Raw genomic sequence first — 19923 nt, 5'->3', positions numbered from 1 at the left:
CTTGCAGGTGGCAGCCTCAGCCTTTGTGGGAGGGAAGCTCAAGGCTGGAGGCAAGAAGCCCAGCCTTTACCTCCACCTCTCCTGGCTGGTTCAGCCGCTTGGAGGCTCCTCTGTAACCCTTTGCTTCCCTGAAAGCCATGAGGCACTTTGAAAAAGGACTCTTGATAGGGAATACAGAGGGTGACCATGCAGAGGGACAGGGACCCTGGCTAGAACAGATAAGATGTTTTCCACCGGATTGGGCCAGAGCCAGCAGGGTGAAACAGGCAGAAGGCTGGCATTAGGCACTTCCCAGGGTCATGGTCTCAGTTCCTGGCATGCAGCCCTGATCCTGGGGCATGTCTGCCAGCTTCCGCCTCTACTGGTATAGGTGACAAGCAGTTGGCTACTGGGGCTGTGCTGGCTAGGCACAATGCATCAGAGTGAGAGGGGCCCTTTAGGGGCCTCAAGCTGGAGGGAAGAAAGCACCTCTAGATCATGTCCATTGCATTTGGCTTTGCATGGCCATCCCGTACCAGGTCACATGGGCACTGATCTAGTCAGCCTGGTGTCCGTCCCCAGGGCCTGTCCTTCCTCTAGCACCTGTGGTTGGAGGGTTAGTGTCCTTGGAAGGGCTTGGGGGGGGGAGCTGGTGGTGGCTGCTGGTTAAATTTAGAGTAGGGCTGTGCTGCTGCCGGAAGTCCACCTGCCACCAGTGCTGCTGCTTGGGCCCTGCTGGTAAGAGGCAGGCAGTGGCAGGCTCTGCCGGGGCCAAGCTATATTAATCTGTGCTCTGCCCTGGCACCCAGAGACAGGCCAGTGAGCTGGGAGGCCACTGTGGCATCAGAGCCAAGAGATCAGAGGTGAGTGTGTCCCCCCACTCCAGGACCTGTGATTCTTCTAGCCTCGAGGAACAGGGGGATCAAGGCTCACCTGAGGCCTTAATAGCGGCTGCTGCCCAGCTTAGAAGTCAGGCTCCCCAGCCCTCAGCCTGGGCCATAGATGGGTCCAGGGGCTTAGATGACCAGTGCTGAGTATGGCCTTTAAGCTTCCGGCAAGGCCAGTGGGAGTGGGGCTCTACAGGCCTATCAGAGCTCACTTCCTGCTCTCTCTACCAATTAGGAGCAAGAGGGAAGGGGAGTTAGTTACCCTTGGCCTGGGTTGTAGCCCTAAGGGCACCCTCAGGTTGATGTGTATTAAAAGGGCATGAGGGCAGTCCAGGATGAGGTGTGTCCAGAACTAGCTGTCCTGTCTCCTGTCTCCTCCCCTCCCCCTAAACCCTTGCAGTGCTCATCAGGGACCAAGGTCCAACCATAACACTCTGGCAGTCCCTGCAGAACCCAGAGACTCAATACCTTTCTCTCCTCCCCAAGTGATCCCCAGATTCCTAAGGCCTGGCTTAGTAACCTAGGAAACAAGTCCACTTGCTTTAGTAAAGATGACTCTGTGTGTATGTGGGGCGGGGGGCGGTCTGAGAAGGCTAACCTCAGCTGGGGCTTGCTAGGATAAATCTCCAGTAGTCGCTGCTCTGTTCTTCATAGGCCCAGATGCTGAGTGTTCTTTTCTCCCAATATTCAGTGTGTCAAATGTTGAGCCATCCGTCTGTCCCTACTCCCCAAGTGGGTCTCCCGCTCCCTCATGGGGACATTAGGCGGCACTGGGCCTCGCCCCAAGCCCCGCCTGCTGCCTTACCAACTCCCTCTGGCTCCGTGGGGCAGATCTGTGCCCAGACTGGTGGGGCGGGGCCCAGGGTGCTCCAGTTCCTTCAGCCCTTTCTGCCCCTTTCAGTAGGGTGAGAAGGCTGCAGTGAAGAGGGTGTCTTCATTCAAGCAGGCTCCTCCATTCCCAGTCCTGAGCTCCCATCTGGACCCTTCTGCTTTCTGAGCCAGTATCTCCTACCTGGTCTGAGAAGTCATGGCCTCAGTGAATGATCAAAGCCAGGCTTCAAGAAACGGGCTGAAGGGGAAGGTGCTAACTCTGGATACTATGAACCCATGTGTCCGGAGGGTGGAGTATGCAGTTCGAGGACCCATAGTGCAGCGTGCCTTGGAGCTGGAACAGGAGCTGCGGCAGGTATGGTCTTGGGCCACTTGCTGCCTTTCTATTCAACTTGGTTTGCTGAGTTAGTCCCAAGCTCTGTGGAATGTGGGACAAAGGCAGGGGGATGGTTGTGCCCAATCTCACCGCCTGCTCCCCTTCTTCCCCAGGGTGTGAAGAAGCCCTTCACGGAGGTCATCCGTGCCAACATTGGGGATGCACAAGCCATGGGGCAGAGACCCATCACCTTCTTCCGCCAGGTTAGGCTGCTGCTGTGTGCCGTTGGTCAAACTCCCTCCCCTAAAAAAACTGCCCAGGACTCAGTACTTGGTCCTCCCAGGTCCTGGCCCTCTGCGTCTACCCCAGTCTTCTGAGCAGTCCTGACTTCCCAGAGGATGTCAAGAGAAGGGCAGAACGTATCTTGCAGGCATGCGGGGGCCACAGTCTGGGTGAGTGCCAGCTCTAGGCGGAGTTCAAGCCTCGGGGACGGGCAGAGACGGATGGGTCCCCCTGGGAGGCTTACAGGACTTGCCCCCCTCACTAACTTGTCCCCTGTCAGGTTCCTATAGCATTAGCTCTGGCATCCAGCTGATCCGGGAGGATGTGGCGCAGTACATTGAGAGGAGAGATGGAGGCATCCCTGCAGACCCGAACAACATATTTCTGTCCACCGGGGCCAGCGACGCCATCGTGGTAGGGTGGGCCAGGCCAGGCCAGAGTAGCGCTATGTGTGAGGCTAGATGGGGCTGCGTCTGGTGCCGCAGTGTCAGCTCGGGGCAGCGGTGGCGGCGGCGTGGGGGTATGCAAGCCTGGTTGCACTAACCCTGTGCTTCCTACCCCGCCCACAGACATTGCTCAAGATGCTGGTGGCCGGCGAGGGCCGTGCACGAACGGGTGTGCTCATCCCCATTCCTCAGTACCCACTGTACTCGGCTGCGCTGGCTGAGCTAGACGCCGTGCAAGTGGACTACTACCTGGACGAAGAGCACGCCTGGGCTCTAGACCTCGCCGAGCTGCGGCGCGCTCTGTGCCAGGCACGTGACCGCTGCTGCCCTCGCGTACTGTGCGTCATCAACCCGGGCAACCCCACTGGTAAACCTCCTACCTGCTCCGCCCCGTCCAGTGTCACCCTTTCCTGCCAGCCCCGCCCCTAGCGCTCCTCCCATCGGCTCCGCCCCTTCCTCTGGGACCTGCCCTCTCTCCCGCCCCAAGGGCGCCTGGGCTGAGCACAGTTGAGCTTGGTTTTCTGTGGCTGACCCTGTCAGTGCCGCACTTCCATATACCCCAGGGCAGGTGCAGACCCGTGAGTGCATCGAAGACGTGATCCGCTTTGCTTTCGAAGAGGGTCTCTTCCTGATGGCTGATGAGGTACAGACAGGGGGCACACGTAGCAGTGGGCAGCAGCTCGGCAGCCAGCCTAAATGGCACTGCCGCCTCTACAGGTATACCAGGACAATGTGTATGCCGAGGGCTCTCGGTTCCATTCATTCAAGAAGGTGCTCACGGAGATGGGGCCGCCATATGCGACGCAGCAGGAGCTTGCTTCCTTCCACTCAGTCTCCAAGGGCTACATGGGCGAGTGTGTACAGGCCCAGGTGGTGGTGGCGAAGGTGGGAGGGGAAGAGGACGCCCCAGGGCACTGCCATGGTTCAACACCCTCTTCCCAGACCATCCCTAGCTCATGCTCTCCTGCGCAGGTGCGGATTCCGTGGTGGCTATGTGGAGGTGGTAAACATGGACGCTGAGGTGCAGAAACAGATGGCGAAACTGATGAGCGTGCGGCTGTGCCCGCCAGTGCCGGGCCAGGCCCTGCTCGACCTGGTGGTCAGTCCGCCAACACCCTCCGAGCCATCCTTCAAGCAGTTTCAAGCAGTGAGCAGAGCAGACCAGGCCAAGATGGCTGGTGATCCAGCTTTGGGTGGGACCCTAGGGGGACACACCGAAACCCTCCTCCCATAATTCCCTCCCGTGGCCGCAGGAGAGGCAGGAGGTGCTGGCTGAGCTGGCAGCCAAGGCTAAACTCATGGAGCAGGTCTTCAACGAGGCTCCCGGGATCCGCTGCAACCCAGTGCAGGGCGCCATGTACTCCTTCCCTCGAGTGCAGCTGCCCCCAAGAGCAGTGCAGCGCGCTCAGGTGGGGAATGCAGGGTCGTGGGGGCTGAGCAGGGTGTGGGCCTGGCTGCCGCGACCTGACCATCCTCCTGAACTCCAGGAACTGGGCCTGGCGCCTGACATGTTCTTCTGCCTGAGCCTCCTGGAGGAGACTGGCATCTGTGTTGTGCCTGGGAGTGGCTTTGGGCAGCAGGAGGGCACCTATCACTTCCGGTGAGACCTGGTATGTGTTGACCCCGCCACAAACGGGTCTGTGCCCCTCGCTTACCATCTCTCCTTTCCAGGATGACCATTCTGCCCCCCATGGCGAAGCTGCGGCCACTGCTGGAAAAACTGAGGCAATTCCATGCTAAGTTCACCAAGGAGTACTCCTGAAGCCACTGCTAGGGCCACACTGGATGGCCTCTGACTGGACAAGCAGGGTCCTTGGGCGCCCTCAGTATTTGCTGCTTTTGTCTAGGGTCTGGGTACCTATCCCTGCAGGTCCCTAATAAAGGCTGGGTGTCAGCCTGACACGAAGTGGCTGCCTGGGTGACCCCAGCTTTTGGCTCCCCTGATTGGCTTCATATAGACACACACAGACTCCACTTGAGGGATACTAGAAATCTCATCGAGAGGCGTTGTTAAGGACGGTTTCCAGGGACGCCTTCCACCCCCAGGCTGTCACTCATCCATCTGGCTGGAGACAGATGCGTCTGTGGGCTAGGTCTTCATTATGGTGGTAAGCATGGGGCATGTGATGATCCATTAGGTAAAGCCAACCAACATACTAGTAAAGACTGTGAAGGCAGATGTGACACACATCTGCCTTGTAGGGCCACTTCAGAGACACTTGGGAGGGGACGAGTTTGCAGAGAATTCCAGGGGAAAGAGATCTTAGAGGCTGTAACGGAAATAGTGCCCCTTCCCTGAGACATAGCAACATGTCCCTTTGTTCAGGCACTTCCTGTGCCGACCACAGGATGGAGCTGTTGAGCAGGGTTACAACCAAGTGAGTGGCAGCCCGCCTGCACGCAGAGCAAAGCAGGGGAGGTCCTCTTGCAAGCCACTTCTAGGAACCTTTGGGGCAGATGAGTGCTGACGGAAGAAAAGATCGTGGAGTGGGGGCTCGGGAAGGTTTGAGCCTCTGTGCACAGATCTGCTGTGATTCACCCGCGTGGTCTGTGGTGTTCCTCCGAGGTGGCCAACAGCAGCCCGCCCAGCTAACACTGAGTTTGAGTTATTTGCAGTGGCAGGGATTGAATTCAGGATCACTGGGCTATATCCTGCCCGCCAACCTTTCCCAGTTTTAAGACATGGTCTTGCTAAGTTGTCCAGTTCAGCCTTAAACTCACCTCCTCTGGCCTCAGCCTAAATAGCTGAAATTATAGGCGTTCACAGTTATGCCCCACAGTAGGACCCATTGTAGGGATATGAAAACTTGGATCTGGAGACTATGTAGAAGGGACTGGACAGGCTCTCAGTGGAAACAAGGCAACGCCGGGATGCTCAGACTTGAACCCTGTGTCCAAACACAATAGCAATACCACAGTCTACTGTGGAGTCAGTTCTTAACCCAAGGTCTTATTTAACAGCCTCATTGCTGCCTTCAGAGAGCACAACTCTGGGAATTCCGGGAACAGGGAAATTGGACATGGGCCTTCCCTGCAGGGCCAGAATCACACTGGCTGGACTGCCTACCCTCACTGAACACAAGGGAAGGGGGTATCATGGGAAGTAGCTGACTGGTCCTGCCCTTTCCCGCAAAACTCCTACTTCTGCGTGTGTGCGCGTTGGGGGGGATGATCTGGAGCCACAATCAGTCAAAAGTATAGGGAGCAGGGATCGAAGCACTGTGGAGCAAGGTGCTGACTCCTCCGTGGGAGCCGAATAGCAGAAACGTTTCTGGGTGAGTGTGGTGGCGCACACTTTTAATCCCAGTACTCGGGGGGCAGAGGCAGGCTGGCTGAGTTGGAGGTGGGCTTGGCCTGCGGAGTGAGCTGCAGGACAACAGGGCTACATAGAGACCCCCACCCCAATAAAAACACGGAGACCCCCATCCCCTCCCCAATGAAAAAAGAAATGCGTCCGGAACGAATCTGGTAACCACTGAGCAGAAAGGAGGATACTTTTGAGACCCGCCAGTTGCTGCAGCTTCCTTCCCAGCAGCTCACTGGCCTGCTGGGAGCACGAACAGCAGCGCTGTGGTGTCCAGCTTTGGCACCAGGGGCGCCAGAGCAGCCGTTCTGTGTAACCTGCTTGACATCTGGCACTGGGGTTTAAAGGCCAACTGAGGGCTAGACTACAGAACTAAAAGGGTGTTGGCTCCACCCTCAGCCAAGGGAGCCCCGCCTCTCCCTCAGCCTGACCCCTGCGCAAAGCATGCTGGTAGTCATGGGCAGCGCGAGGCCGCCGGCCCACCTCGCTATAGGATAGGTCTCTTGCTCTGCATTTTTCTCCCAACTTCGGTACTTCCGGGATATCAGGGCCCCAGTTTGCGCGTTGGGATTCCAGCCTGATTGTGCCTGAGTCTATGTAGGCGGACTAGACCCTGACCTTTCATCCCGAGCCATCCGATCCCAGCACGAGCCGGCTATGCATGGGAAGCTGCTGCCGCTGGCTGGCCTCTATCTTGTGCAGGGTCTGCCCTATGGACTGCAGTCCAGCTTGCTGCCCATTCTACTACGGACCCAAGGGCTCTCTCTAACTCGTGTGGGTCTGACCAAGGGATTGTATGCTCCATGGCTATTAAAGCTGGTGTGGGCACCGCTGGTGGACAGGCGGGGCTCCCCGAGGCTCTGGCTGACCCTCAGCACCATATCCCTGGGCCTGGTGTGTGGACTGCTGGCTGCGTTGCCTCCCCCGCAAGCTGGCCAGGCACAGCTGCCCATCACCGTGATGGGGCTGCTGCTGCTGCTGAATCTGGGTGCAGCAGTGCAGGACGTGGCTCTGGACACACTTGCTGTGCAGCTCCTGGAGCCAAAGGAGTTGGGACCTGGGAACACTGTGCAGGTGGTGGCTTACAAGCTGGGATCAGCACTGGCTGGGGGTGGGCTGTTGGTCCTTTTCCCCACTCTGTCTTGGCCATTGCTTTTTCTGCTCCTAGCTGCCACCTACTGGGTGGCTGCTGCCTTAGCCTGGGCTGCACCGGCTTTGGGAAGACTGCCATGGCCTCAAGTGTCCGAGCACACCCCCCACACCTATCTCCTACAAGATTTGTTGGCTGTGCCTGGGACCCTCTGGACAGCAGGCTTTGTGCTCACCTACAAGTTGGGTGAGTGGGGCCTTAAGTTAGTTAACATCAAAACTGGTCCTTAGGGCCCTGAAACCCACTTAAGGGACAGTCCTATTCTGGGCTGTCAGCCCAGAGCTCTGCAGCTCAGTCTTGCCTTACCTGTTGATTTGCCTCAGCTCCAGCCTTTCTCTTCTAACATCTGGGGCCCGTGAAAATGAAGGGGACCAGGGGCCCAACTGGTTGAGTACTATGGGCCCTGGATAGAAGAAAGGGGGGGAGGGGGACATCCTTGCTTATGGTCTCCTGTAGGTGAGCAGGGCGCTGGCGGCCTGTTCCCACTTCTTCTGCTGGACCACGGTGCTTCCGCCTCAGACTTGGGGCTATGGAGCGGCTTGGGTGCCATGACCTGTTCCATTGCTGGCTCCTCATTGGGTGGAGCTCTACTGGCCAGGCACTGGTAAGCGCTCCCCAACCCTAACTTGACCCTTACCTCCCGTCTCCCAGGCAATCTTACCATATCCAGCCTCCCAATTCCCACCCTAGGCAGCCGCTGTCCCTGCTGAGGTCAGTGCTACAGCTTCGCTTTTGGGGTCTGGCCGGCCAGACTGCCCTGCTTTTCCACCTCAGCACCCCAGGCGCCAGTCTGGACCCTGGCACAGTCATGCGAGGTGAGAGGTTAGCCTTGAGGATATAGGGAGGGGGCAGGAGCCTGAGGCCCCACTGACCTTTGTTCTTCCAGGGGCAACATTGCTGAGCATATGTGTACAACAGTTTCTGGGGGGTGTGGTCACCACGGCCACATTCACTGTGATGATGCACTGCAGCCAGTTAGCACCCAGAGCCCTGCAGGTAAGAGGGCGGGGAGGGATGCCCAGGGACTGCAGGGCGGGGGGGGGGGGGTCACTGGGCCCTGATCTGTGTTCCCTCCCCCAGGCCACACATTACAGCTTCCTGGCTACTCTGGAACTGCTGGGCAAGCTGCTACCGGGAATCCTGGCTGGAGTGCTGGCTGACGGCCTGGGCCCACGTCTCTGTTTCACCGCCTTCCTTGTACTCTCAGCCCTACCCGTCCTGGATCTCAGCCTGGCGCCCAGTCACCTGACCTGAGCTGGATGTTAGGACTGTCCATAAAGCCAATAAAGCTGATGTATGGCCCAGATGTCCGGGACACAGGAGCTGCAGCTATCTCCAAACTGAAGGCTGCGTTCCCAGGAAATATATAAAATTACTGAGTGCTTTTTATTCTGCATCTCGGATCTTCTTGTCCCCTTCCTGCACCTGGAAGGTTTTGCTTAACACTCAGTGATGGCTTTAGCATTGCCTTGATGAGCTGGGCACCAGCTGAGTAGTTAGTGGCTGCCTCAGGCCTCAGTCACATCGAGCTCTCCCGTGCACGGTGGTCATCGGCCTCTCAGCAGGAGTTCCTCTGTAGCTAGGCGCATCAGAGCATGGAAGTTCAGGTGCAGGTACTTTCTCCAGAAGCGCCGGTCCTGCCCGTACACCTGGGCTGGGTAGCAGGGGCTTGCTGTGATGGAGAGAAACACAGGCCTGAGGACTCAGCTGGCTTTAACCCGGCCCCAGCTGACATCAGGCAGCCGCCCCGTGGCCCTCACCAATGCCATGGAAGATGCGGGCCACAGCCCTTCCTGAAAACCTTTCCTCTGGCCTCAGGGACAGGAGCTGGCGGATGTCACGGCGAACTTGGTCCTCCCAGTCCTGAAGCTGTGGGGGGACAGCATGTGACCTCACCTGAGCCTCCACGGCGTCTGTCACATAAAATCAGACCCCGAGCAGCATAGGAGACCTTGAGCCAGGCAGGGTTTGGACCGTCCTTTCCTTTAGGAATTATCCTCAGAGGTGTGGCACTTACCTGGGTCTGCCCAGGCTCGGGCTCCTGCTTATCCTTCCCAGTTTCCACTTCCTCCTCTTCTTCCTCAAAGTATCGGCTGATCAAGGTCTTCAGCTGATTGCTGTGCTCTTCATCAGGCTGCTCTAAACAGGGTCCACAACTGGGAAAGGCCACACTGGGGATGACACAGAGAAACCTGTCAAGAATTGCCCGTGGGGGTCAGAGTGAGTGGCCTAGGCGCTGCCCACCTCCTTCCCACCTTCGGAAGGCCTTGGATATTTGGTGTAGACTGGCCAGGGCCTTGTGTTCCTGAGCCTGCACACGGCTGTACAGAAAGTCGCAGATCTGGTCCTTCTCCTCATCTGTAAGGTCCCCAGGACTGTGCAGGTGAAAGGCCAACTCCCTGAACTCCACAAGCACCCCTGTGCCCTGTGCTGCACCTGTGAGCAAGTGTGTCAGTTACAGGTGAGCAGGGGCCAGCAGCTCAGGCTGGGGCAGGGGTGGGCATACCTTTCTTTGGTTCTTGGTCCCACTTGAGCTGATGGAGGGCCTTCCGTACAGAGGCCAGCTCCCAGCCCATCGAGTCTGCTAGCTCCACCATGTCAAATTCTAAGGAGCTGCTGCCCTGATTTGTGTCTTTAGGTGGCCACCTGGCCCAGCATGCAGCCAAAGGGGGACACCTGTGCCCAAGGAACAGAGGAGCATGTGGCTGGCAGCCCTGGTTCTTAGTCTTTCTCCTCTCCCCCGAGGGGAGACGTGCTTACCTGTGGGCCAGAGTCTGCAGCTGGGCACTGCCCCCAGGGCAGCGCAGATGGCAGTGAGCATAGGTACAGGGCAGCAGCTCCAACCAGTGCTGTGGATGTAGTTCCAGGTAGCACAGGAGAGTCTCAATGGCTGGAGGCAGAGGAAGGCTCAGGGGCTGTGGGGACAGCCTTTCCCTATAGCCCATACCCTGCCTGGCTCCTTACCCTCCTCTGTCATGTCCAGAGTCTGTACCATACACTGTACTGGCAGTGCCCGCTTATGGCCCAGGCAGGCCCGTCCTAGTACAGGGTATGTTTGCTGGCCATTGTGCTCTTCGGTCTCAAGGGAGGATCCGGACCTAGGCCTGTGGGTGCACGCGCAGGGTGGGAACACATGCTGCACCAGCTTCTTCACGGCCAGGAAGTCGGTGCCGTCAGCGTGGGCGTGTCTGCGCAGCTCACAAAGGTCTTCACCCTGCATTGCAAAGGTCACGTGTACACAGCTATAGCACCCGGGCCTAGAGCGGCAGCCGAAAGTAAAACAGCGCCACAGCCCCATAGCAGCTAGGGCTGAAGAGGCTTAGGAAGAGCGCAACCCCTGGGTCTAACATGGTCTGGGAGATGGGGAGGGGGTGCCAACCTGGGGGTGCAGGAACAGGTGGCAGTGGGCAGGCTTCCCATCTCGTCCTGCACGGCCGATAGCTTGCACATAGCTCTCGAAGCTCGGAGGTAGGCCCAGGTGTAGCACGGCCCGAACATCTGGTCGGTCCAGCCCCATCCCGAAGGCTACCGTGGCCACTACCACCCGCAGGCGGCCCTGCATGAAGGCCTGCTGAACCTGTCTCCGTGCCTGGCTGCACATGCCGGCGTGGTACGCTTCAGCAATAGTCTCGGGGCCACAAGCTGCAGAGGTGTACGAACGGTTGAGGGGACCGCAGCGGGCACGCAGAGGGAAGGGTCCCTGGGTGCCTGCACGTGCCTACCTCTAGGCCTTGCATCTCTCGCCGTAGACAGGCAGGTCCGGAGGAGGGCAGCCACCCGTTCTGTATCCTTTCTTCGGGTGCAGTAGATGATAATAGAGTCCAGGGTGCGGAAACGGTCACCCTGCAGCAGTGTCACCAGAGCCTGGCAACGAGGAATGATTAGCACAGCAGACTGGGCTCTGACAGGGTCCCTAGCATGTACATACATGCCTACCTGGTCTGAGTCTCTGTCCATGGACACGGAGAGGTGCAGATTGGCAGGGATGGTGGCCAACCCATCGGGCTCTTCAGCTATGCCCAGGTGCTGGGCCACATCACGAGCGGTGCTCCGAGTGGCTGTGGCTGTGAGACCCAAGAAGCAGCGCACACCCATATGCTCCCGAAGCACCTGAGCGAGGGACAGAGGTCAGTCACTCAGCCCACCCAGTTCCCAGCCCCTCTCCATTCTCACCCAGACAAATGCTCACTTTGCAGACTCGCAGGTAGCAGGGCCGGAAGTTGTGTGACCACTGAGAGAGGCAGTGAACCTCATCGATGCAGGCGAAGGCAACTGGAGGAAGTTGAGTGGCCCGGGGAAGGTTGGCAGGGCCCCGAGCCCCACAGCCGACCAAGGCCTCTGGGGATACGATCAGCACATGCACCTGGGCTGCCCGAACCTGAGGAGAAGAGGATTACGGGCACTGCCTAGCTGGATACCCACTACCCCCTCATCCATGGGGCCCTTCTCACCTTCTTCAAGACAGATTCTCGTTGTTTCTTGGTCATACCCGAGTGGAGGCGCGCTGCCTTCAGACAGGAAGGGAGGTCAGACACCTGTGGATACAATGCTGTCATAGACTGGCACAACACAGTCTCTCCCTCTGAATTCTCTCAGAGCCACTCAACCGTCTGGAAGCAAATGCCCCTGACCCTGGGTCCTGGGAGAAAAAGTTCAGAGCCACCTATGGGCCTGGGAGCCCTGGAGGTAAAGAACTAGATGCAGAACACTGGACATTAGGCTCTAACACCCTTAGGACAAGGTCAGTGGCCACTGGTGTGTTCAAGGAACAAGAAGCACATGAGGGTATCAGAGGTAACAGACTTCAGGCTTTCCAGGTACCGAGAGCCTGTCCATGTACCTGGTCATCCATGAGGGACAGGAGAGGAGAGACCACCAGGGTGAGGCAGGGGCTTCGCTGGGCATACAGCAGTGCAGGAAGCTGGTAGCACAGAGACTTACCAGCACCCGTGGGCAACACTAGCAGAGTGGAGATGCCTGGACAGGACAAGAGGCAGCTATGAGGCTCAACTGGCCAGACACAGCCTGGTACAGTTCCTAGGCAGCCACACCTACCGGAAAGAATCCGCATGACGGCTTGCTCTTGTCCAGGGCGGAAGGCTTGGTGCCCTAGCTTCTCTAGGGCCCGGAATACCTCAGCAGGGGTTTCTGTGGACACAAGTTGTGGTTTGGATGAGAATGGCCCCAAAGCCTCGCATATTTGCACACGTGGTCCCCAGTTGGTGAACCGTTTGGGAAGGATTGGGAGGTGTGGCCTTGTTGATGAAGTGCATCACTGGGGGTGGGCTTTGAGGTTTCAAAGGCCCAAGCCAGGTCCAGCATTGTTCTCTCTGTCTGCTGCCTGTGGATTAGTATATAAAGCTCTCAGGGGCTTCTCCAGCACCATGCCTACCTCCCTACTTCCCGCCATGATAACGGACTAAGCTGCTGAAATGGTAAGCAAGCTCCAACTAGATGCTTGCTTTTAAAAGTTTCTGTGCTTCAGTGGAGGCAGCTCACACCTTTAATCCCAGCACTTGGGAGGCAAAGCCAGGTGGATCTCTATAAGTTTGAAGCCAGCCTGGTCTACAGGAAGCTCCTAGGATTAACAGGATAACCCTGCCTCAAAAAACCAACAACCAAACAAGAGTTGTCACGGTCACGGTGTCTCTTCACGGCAACAGAAAATTAACTAAGGAAAGACTCCGGCCTATTAAGTCTCACCCACCTACTACCTGTCCCGAGGGCCCTGGTGGGTAGAGGGGTGATATCAGGATGGGATGATGAGGCTCTTGTCCCTTTGGCCCAGCAAGTTCTGTTTCCTCATCTGCAAGAGAGGGCGATGTGGGAGTACCAGGACAGAAACGAAACCATCCTGGCATAATGGCCACTGGTCACATCCCCCAGTCCCCCCTCACTCACCAGAGAGGTGACAGGAAGTGGCATCTGTCCTCTGTGTTACTTCTTCCAAAGTGGAAATGGACTGTTTGTCATCCCCGCCACCTTCCTCCTGGATGGTCAGGGTGGGGCCTGGACCAGGGTTCAGAGCTGGTAGAGCCTTTTGTTTGCATAAGCAATTCCCTAGCCCCCCACGATGGTTAAATGACCCAACACTCATGGCAGAGGCCTACCTGGCTGAGAGCACTGGGATGCCCAATGACCAAATTGCCCACACCGGAAACAAGCGTCCTTGCCTGTGGTTCTGGGTCCACCTCCCCCAAACTGCTCTCTTTTCTTCTTCCATTTTTGCTTCCATACCTGGGGAAGGTCCACAAGAGCCATTTAGGAGTGGAAGAGGAGAGGAAGGGCTGGCCTGTTCCTGTCAACGTATCTCACCTGCTTACGGAGAAGCCTGCCTCGGTTGGCCCCAGCGCGTACAAAGGCCTTGTGTTTCATGTTGAGCCGAACATAGTTCCCTCTGTCCAGGAAAGTGGGTCGGGAGGAGATTCGGTGGTGGGCTGTGCCCTTAGCCTTCTCTGAGGAGTTGCAGGGCTGAGGTGCATCCACTGGCACAGGAGGGTCTTTCTCATGTGCTGTAGCTCTCTCAGACAGGGCCTCGGCTTGACTGCTGTCCTGGGCTTGTGGAAAGTCCTCCAACTTCTCATTCCATTTGCGCTTCCTGTCTTTACTGTTGCTGGATTTGGGGCTCGGTGAGAAAACTTGGGCTGGCTGTGGGGCTAGGGCCTCCGGGCTCTGTGAGGAGTCTTCCGAATGAATGCCCGGTTCAAGGGCAGTCGCCTTGCCTAACATCCAAGGTTGTGACTCCTCTGCACCCAGGTCAAGGCCATCATCACTTGGAACCTCGAGAAGGTCTGAAACTGTGTTGTGACACCTCTCTAGCCAGCCAGGGTCTAGGGAATTTAACCTCAGGCTCAGGGATGCCCGAAGCTGCTGGAGTTGGCCTAGCCTTGGCTGGGGCTCTGGAAGCTGGGGAAGCACATCATCAGCTTCATGTGGATTGGTGGACACAGTCCTTGGGCCTGGTGGCCTTGGGGCAGGCGTTGTGGACAAGGATCTCTTCTGAGGCTGCAGTTTTCGGCTCAGGGTCGACCCGGCCTAGGTTGGGGAAGACAAAACAGCAAGTAGGAACTCAGGACCCAGGGTTACGGCAGAAGTTTGGGGCAGACAAGAAGCCGAGAGCAGAGATGCCAGAGCACCCTTACGGGGTCTTGCCCCAGCTGATATAGAGCCTGGGTTCACGCTGTAAAGAAGGGTGGACCACCCCAGAGTCACGACAGTTCCGGGTTCAGCTCCTCTGCTGACCTGTAGTGTGCTTTGCAGATTGGCTTTAAGCCTCTTCCCATAGTCTTGTACCGAACTCAGCGGACGCTGTCTCGGCTTAGACTGTGCCTTCTGGGTTGCAGCTCGATTCAGGTGGGAACCCCAGCAGCTTGGCTCCTGTGCCTGCAGTAGACAGTAGCGGCCTAGACCAGTTCAAAAGACAGAAGTGCCTTCAAAGCTTCCCCTAACCCCCATGGAAGGGCCTGGCCACCCAACTTCTGTGCTCCGTGGAGGCATGGCTGCAAATGCTCTCGGGTCCTGCCATTTGACAATACGGAACGCTGACCGCGAGACTGGGATTGAGGGTCAGTATACCTCCTCAGCTGCCTTGGCGGGTGACTGCTCTGGGTTGCGCTGTCCGTCGCCGGCCTGACGCACTGCCTGCTTTAGGTTACGGTACTCACGGTAGAGCGCTGGGAAGGCAGGAGTCGGGGGTCAGGGTACACCCTCTAACATTCGCCCAGACCCAGGCCCTCCGGGCCAGCGCTCACCGCGCGTCTCCTCAGGGGCCGCCTCCACATCCTCCTATGGGACAGAAGCTCGTCAGCTCCAGGCTGCGCCTGGGATCCCCGCTCACCACCCTGTCGGGTCCCGGATCCCACCTCACCTGCGCTGGCCGTCGCCCGTGCAGCCGTGCGAACGCGCGTTCCCACTCCTGCAGCCGCGCGCGGACGGCCGCAAGCCGTTCCATGGCAGTCGGGGCCACAGTCCGGGGAATCTCCCGCCGCCACCGTCAAGTCCCGCTCTCAGCCAATGGGAGCCGGCAGCGGGCGGCGCGGCCCCGGCGGCCAATTTGCTGGGCCCTGAGGAGGCGGGGCAGGTGGGACTTACGTCATCGCCGCGCGCCACGCTGCTGCGCGGCGCCGGGCTAGGCTGGTGGAGGGGTTGGAGGCCCTGGTGGTAGGGGCGTGTGAGCTGGGACCACTAGGCTGGGATCCGAGCGGGGCCAAGAGCCGGCAGCCGGCAGGGGTCAGGGCGCTTGGACGGCGGGATCGAAGGGGGCTGGCGCTTGAAGGCCCCGGCGGATTCTCGGGAGGTACCGCTGCGCGGGGATGGGCCGGGGTGAGCCCCGCAAGCGCAGGGCTACCAAGGGGCGGGTGAGGACCTTGTCGCCCTGTAGGAACAGGCTCGCCCGGGTTAGTTGAGGTTCTGGGCTTGATTCGTGACGGAACCGTGCGTACGTGACTGTGTGGCACCGCAGAGACCGCTGTCTACTGGATACCGCCTCATCACCAATCAATCCTTGCTTGGAGGCCAGGCCGGCGGCTGCCTTCCTTTTTCCTCTTATGACGCGTGCCCGGTCGGCTCATCTTTTCATCGAGGCATTCCTCGCGATATTACCGTAAGGTAGAGCCAGGTCGAGGGTAGTCACCCGGGGTTTCTTAATCACTTGTTCGTGGTTTCAGATGTAGCAAATCCCAGGGTTCTGCAAAGGCCTTTCTGCCTTTCAGCCCCGTGCTGCGACTTTGGGTAAAGCCTAGGCCTTAGTTTTCCAACCTTTTCTAGTGTGGTGGCGTAGTGTGTAGGGTAAGGTGTTCGGCCTGTAGGAAGTCCTCTGACCCTGTGTAGCAGGAATCATTCAGCTTCGGATTCTTCTGCATGCGGCTTCTCACCTGGAATGCTTTGACAGTTTCTGACCCGGATCTTTCTGCATCCCATGAATTTAAGACTTGGTCTCTCTGTACAGTGGTTTCTCAGTGAAGAGGGGATGCCCAGATAGAAGGCAAGGACCCCAGAGGGTGAGAGTTACATTTCCTCGGGGATTTCTGTGCCTAGTTAATACCCTAGAAAACTGTTATCTCTGGAGTTCACACTTACGGCCTTGATCGCAGAGGCTGCACCTCACCTGTGTCCAGGACCCTTTTATAAAAACCAGAACCTGGCACTTTCTAATATGTGCTTATACCTCTTTAAATCCGTGCTCTCTGCAGGGATTCTCTAACTGTACCTGTGCTGGTGAGAAGAGACTGCGGCTTATTTTACTTAAAATATTTACGTTCCCTTAATTGTGTCTGTCTGAGTGTGTGTGTGTGTGTGTGTGTGTGTGTGTGTATGCATCATGTGTGTGCAAAAGCCCTCAGGGCAGAAGAGGGCATCTGCATCAGGTCACTTGGGACTGGAGTTTTGGCTGGGCTGTGACATACCTTGTGGGTTCCAGAAACCAAATTGGGATCTTTGCAAGATCAGTAACTGCTCTTAACTGCTGAGCCATCTCTCCACCCCCCCGTCTTACAAGCAAACAAACAAGCAACCAAACCTGCTAGAATTCAAGTATTGGGCTGGCCAGTCACTAAGTTTCAGGGATATTCCTGTTTTCTGTTGACCCCAGTCCTGGGATTACAGAGGTATGTCACCCATATCCTGCTCTTACATAGATTCTGGGATCTGAAGTCAGGTCCTCACGACCGTTCAGCAAGCACTATACAAAAAGGCATCTTCCAGCCCCTTGGTTTCATTTATTTTTCTCTTCTCTGAGGCAGCATGTTACTCTGTATGGATAAATAGACTAGATGGGCCTTGAACTTAGAGATACCTTCCTCTTGCTTCCCCAGTGCTGGAGCTGAAGGTGTACAACCTCATGCCCAGCCTGTACTTTACTTTTGAGGAATGATTTCTGAGTCATATTTGTGATTTGGGAGGCCCAAAGCATCAATGTTGGGCCTGCAGGGCGAAGGCTGTCTATCGGAAGGCCACACGTACACTGTGCTACACTGTTCGCATTCTATTTGATGCTTTGTTTTCCCCAAGATGCTGGGATATGGAACTGTCTCCTGCCCACTCTGCACAGCTCTAAGCACTTGGTAGGAAATACTCCTGCCAGGTGTGGTGGCACCTGCTTGTAATCCCAGAAGAGGCAGGAGGATTGCCACAAGTTCAAGACAAGCCTGGGCTTAGAACAGGGAGACCCTGTCTCAAGCCAAACAGAGACGCGTTCCTTTGTGCAACTCTCCTCCACCAACTGCCAACTCCACATCAGATACCTTGGGGGGGGGGCTTTTGTACCAGTGAGAATCTGGAGAGCGTGTGTCCTGATCCTGGCCCGGGGTTTGGCGTCCCTAATTAAGATCCCTCTCCTGCAGGTGGCTGTCCGGCCGGTCCAGCACCATGCACACACTTGTTTTCCTCAGCACACGTCAGGTGCTTCAGTGTGAGCCAGCTGCCTGCCAGGCCCTGCCCCTGCTGCCCCGAGAGCTCTTCCCCCTGCTGTTCAAGGTGGCTTTCATGGACAAGAAGACGGACGTGCTGCGTGAGCTGGTGTACTCGTGGCCCTTCCCGCTGCTTAGCTTCCAGCAGCTGCTGCAGGAGTGTGCCCACTGCAGCCGAGCCCTGCTGCAGGAGCGGCTCAGCACGGAGAGCATGCAGGCTGTGATCCTGGGGCTGACCGCCCGGCTTCACAACCCAGAAGTGGAGGCAGGCACACAACCTTCCTGCAGGTACGCCTTTCTCTGAGGGGCCCGTGGACTTGGGGGTACAGAGAGGACACTCTGAGTTGGTTCTAGTCTGTAGTTCTGAGGTTAGCAAGAGCTCGGGACGGGACTAGTCCTATTTGTCGCTTCTATACGAGGTGGCTGGGTGGGATGTGGGCCCTTCTCCCTCATCCCCTGTCTCTGCCCATCCCTGCCCCCAGGAAGCAGGCACTGCGGGTACTGGACATGACTGGTCTCCTGGATGACGGAGTGGAGCAGGATCGTGGGACCATGAACGTGTGGGACTGCGCGGCGGCCGTGGCCAGAATATGCATTGCTCAGCAGCACGGTGGGGGTGTGGAGCCGGGGCTGGCCCCCGTCCCCGTCCCCGTGGAAGTCCGCGTCGACCTCCGGGTAAACCGGGCCTCCTACACATTCCTTCGTAAGGCACTCCAGAGCAGTGCGGACAGCCCGCTGCGGATCTGCTGCCGGGACCTCCGGGCTGAAGATCTGCCCATTCACAACACTATGGCCCTGCTGGAGGTTTTGGATGCGGGCTGCCTGCGCCGTATAGACCTGCGCTTCAATAACCTGGGGTTGCGTGGCCTGTCTGTCATTATCCCACACGTGGCCCACTTTCACCACCTAGCTAGCCTGAGACTGCACTACGTGCATGGGGACTCAAGGCAGGCTTCCGTGGATGGTCTGGATAACTTTCGCTACTTTCTGGCTCAGATGGGCCGCTTCATCTGTCTTCGGGAGCTCAGCATTGGCTCTTCTCTCCTTTCCGGCAGGCTGGATCAACTGCTCAGGTGAGTAGGCCCTCCCGTTGCTCTGTCCCTTCTCTGTGTGAGGACATTCTCCTTGGCCTCAAAGCCCATGACCGCTCTGTAACCCCTTTGTCCCCGCAGCACCCTGAAGAGGCCCCTGGAAAGCCTAGAACTGGGCTTCTGTGCACTGTTGCCTGAGGACCTGCACTTCCTGGCTCAGAGCTCTCACGCTGCCCACCTTAAAAAGCTGGATCTGAGTGGCAATGACTTGTCAGGGGACCAGCTGACCCCCTTCCAGGATCTGCTGCAGGCCGTAGCGGCCACACTGCTGCATCTTGAGCTGACCGAGTGCCATCTCGCTGATGCTCAGCTCTTGGCCACACTGCCCACCCTGACTCGCTGTGCCAGCCTCCGCTACCTTTGTCTCTATGGCAATCCTTTGTCTACAGCAGGACTTAAAGAGCTGCTTCAGGACTCCGCGGTACAGGCTGAGCTGCGCACTGTGGTGCACCCCTTCCCTGTGGACTGCTATGAGGGCCTTCCTTGGCCGCCGCCTGTCTCTATCCTTCTGAAAGCCTCCATCAATGAGGAGAAGTTTGCCCGTGTAGAGGCTGAGTTGCACCAGCTGCTGTTAGCTTCGGGCCGTGCCCATGTACTCTGGACCACAGACATCCATGGGCGGCTGGCTGCAGACTATTTCAGCCTCTGATCTCTAGGGTTTTGGTGAGGTCAAGAGCCTTTGGGACCCTGCAGGAGGCCTGACACAAAGGCCCTCGCCTTAGGTTTCCTGCAGAGTCTGCCTTGCTCCTGAGTATACCTTGAGGCACCTCTGCTCTCTGCAGTGCCCTCCACCCGCGCCCAGTATCTGGGCGACTTGGTATTTCAGGCCTGTGCTCCGCTGCTCTGTATGGCTGCCCTTGATCGCTCTTCTAGGTTGCCGCCCCTCTGCAGGAAGCAGCAGCGCACCCCATACCCTTAGCAGGAGTGCAATGCATTAAGGTAGATGTGTGTAGATCTGCCTCGGGGTGGTTTGGGAGTACCCCATGCAGTCTGGGGTCTTACACTGTGTACCCTGCCTGGCACCCGAGGCACCCTGTTACCTGGCTCTGGAAGGTGTGAGCCAAGGTACAAACGTGCAGTATCTGGAATGTGAGTTTATGGCTCTGTTGGGTTTTATGTGTCCTCCATGGATGGGAAAGACTTGCCTGCATTTCTAGTGTTGTCTTATGGCCAGTTGTCAAATGTCATCCAGTCTCCTGCCTGTCATCCTCACTAGGTTATCCCACTATTC

At 57.6% G+C, this 19923-nt stretch overlaps 4 protein-coding genes across 7 annotated transcripts; 3 read left to right on the top strand and 1 right to left on the bottom strand.

Annotated features, from left to right (window-relative positions):
- Positions 1-824: 824 nt before the first annotated feature.
- Positions 825-4682, top strand: Gpt (glutamic--pyruvic transaminase). Its single transcript, XM_021659200.2, has 12 exons — positions 825-842; positions 1768-2052; positions 2187-2276; positions 2357-2465; positions 2576-2709; positions 2865-3108; positions 3305-3384; positions 3459-3595; positions 3714-3888; positions 3995-4150; positions 4229-4341; positions 4413-4682. Exons 2-12 carry the CDS (start codon positions 1894-1896, stop codon positions 4501-4503), a joined length of 1488 nt encoding a protein of 495 aa, XP_021514875.1. The 5' UTR covers positions 825-842; positions 1768-1893; the 3' UTR covers positions 4504-4682.
- A 145-nt stretch (positions 4683-4827) lies between these two features.
- Mfsd3 (major facilitator superfamily domain containing 3) lies at positions 4828-8584 on the top strand. The gene is made up of 5 exons (XM_021659237.2): positions 4828-7381; positions 7652-7799; positions 7886-8010; positions 8082-8191; positions 8276-8584. Exons 1-5 carry the CDS (start codon positions 6703-6705, stop codon positions 8447-8449), a joined length of 1236 nt encoding a protein of 411 aa, XP_021514912.1. The 5' UTR covers positions 4828-6702; the 3' UTR covers positions 8450-8584.
- A 138-nt stretch (positions 8585-8722) lies between these two features.
- On the bottom strand, positions 8723-15287 carry Recql4 (RecQ like helicase 4). The gene is made up of 22 exons (XM_021659015.2): positions 15063-15287; positions 14947-14980; positions 14771-14868; positions 14438-14578; positions 13511-14230; positions 13306-13432; positions 13097-13204; positions 12903-13001; positions 12251-12343; positions 12036-12172; positions 11647-11730; positions 11385-11573; positions 11132-11305; positions 10918-11059; positions 10575-10837; positions 10160-10409; positions 9956-10085; positions 9702-9871; positions 9451-9631; positions 9213-9366; positions 8956-9064; positions 8723-8867 (listed from the first exon to the last, which is right to left on the bottom strand). The coding sequence occupies exons 1-22, from the start codon at positions 15144-15146 to the stop codon at positions 8743-8745; spliced, it is 3612 nt and encodes a 1203-aa protein (XP_021514690.1). The 5' UTR covers positions 15147-15287; the 3' UTR covers positions 8723-8742.
- A 16-nt stretch (positions 15288-15303) lies between these two features.
- Lrrc14 (leucine rich repeat containing 14) lies at positions 15304-19785 on the top strand. 4 transcript variants are annotated; one of them, XM_060389196.1, is made up of 5 exons: positions 15304-15802; positions 16143-16194; positions 17536-17889; positions 18084-18674; positions 18774-19785. In XM_060389196.1, exons 3-5 carry the CDS (start codon positions 17561-17563, stop codon positions 19339-19341), a joined length of 1488 nt encoding a protein of 495 aa, XP_060245179.1. In that variant the 5' UTR covers positions 15304-15802; positions 16143-16194; positions 17536-17560; the 3' UTR covers positions 19342-19785. The 4 variants fall into 4 exon arrangements, with proteins under 4 accessions (XP_060245179.1, XP_060245180.1, XP_060245178.1 ...); XM_060389197.1 differs by lacking the exon at positions 16143-16194 and having other exon boundaries at positions 15304-15491; XM_060389195.1 differs by lacking the exon at positions 16143-16194 and having other exon boundaries at positions 15304-15797.
- Positions 19786-19923: the final 138 nt, after the last annotated feature.

The sequence above is a fragment of the Meriones unguiculatus genome, chromosome 8 (genome assembly GCF_030254825.1).
Source record: "Meriones unguiculatus strain TT.TT164.6M chromosome 8, Bangor_MerUng_6.1, whole genome shotgun sequence".
Taxonomy (NCBI): domain Eukaryota; kingdom Metazoa; phylum Chordata; class Mammalia; order Rodentia; family Muridae; genus Meriones; species Meriones unguiculatus.
This window is presented reverse-complemented; position numbering and strand designations above follow the sequence as displayed.

Coding starts and splice junctions, on each gene's coding strand:
- Gpt (XM_021659200.2), top strand. CDS start 1,894: ATGGCCTCAGTGAATGATCAAAGCCAGGCTTCAAGAAACGGGCTGAAG. Junction 3,596..3,713: donor TCCAAGGGCTACATGGGCGA/GTGTGTACAGGC, acceptor TCTCCTGCGCAG/GTGCGGATTCCGTGGTGGCT. Junction 3,889..3,994: donor CCTTCAAGCAGTTTCAAGCA/GTGAGCAGAGCA, acceptor CCGTGGCCGCAG/GAGAGGCAGGAGGTGCTGGC.
- Mfsd3 (XM_021659237.2), top strand. CDS start 6,703: ATGCATGGGAAGCTGCTGCCGCTGGCTGGCCTCTATCTTGTGCAGGGT. Junction 7,382..7,651: donor TGTGCTCACCTACAAGTTGG/GTGAGTGGGGCC, acceptor GGTCTCCTGTAG/GTGAGCAGGGCGCTGGCGGC. Junction 8,011..8,081: donor CCCTGGCACAGTCATGCGAG/GTGAGAGGTTAG, acceptor TTGTTCTTCCAG/GGGCAACATTGCTGAGCATA.
- Recql4 (XM_021659015.2), bottom strand. CDS start 15,146: ATGGAACGGCTTGCGGCCGTCCGCGCGCGGCTGCAGGAGTGGGAACGC. Junction 14,981..15,062: donor ACGGGCGACGGCCAGCGCAG/GTGAGGTGGGAT, acceptor TCTGTCCCATAG/GAGGATGTGGAGGCGGCCCC. Junction 9,632..9,701: donor GGACCAAGAACCAAAGAAAG/GTATGCCCACCC, acceptor ACTTGCTCACAG/GTGCAGCACAGGGCACAGGG.
- Lrrc14 (XM_060389195.1), top strand. CDS start 15,742: ATGACGCGTGCCCGGTCGGCTCATCTTTTCATCGAGGCATTCCTCGCG. Junction 15,798..17,535: donor GCATTCCTCGCGATATTACC/GTAAGGTAGAGC, acceptor CCTCTCCTGCAG/GTGGCTGTCCGGCCGGTCCA. Junction 18,675..18,773: donor AGGCTGGATCAACTGCTCAG/GTGAGTAGGCCC, acceptor TTGTCCCCGCAG/CACCCTGAAGAGGCCCCTGG.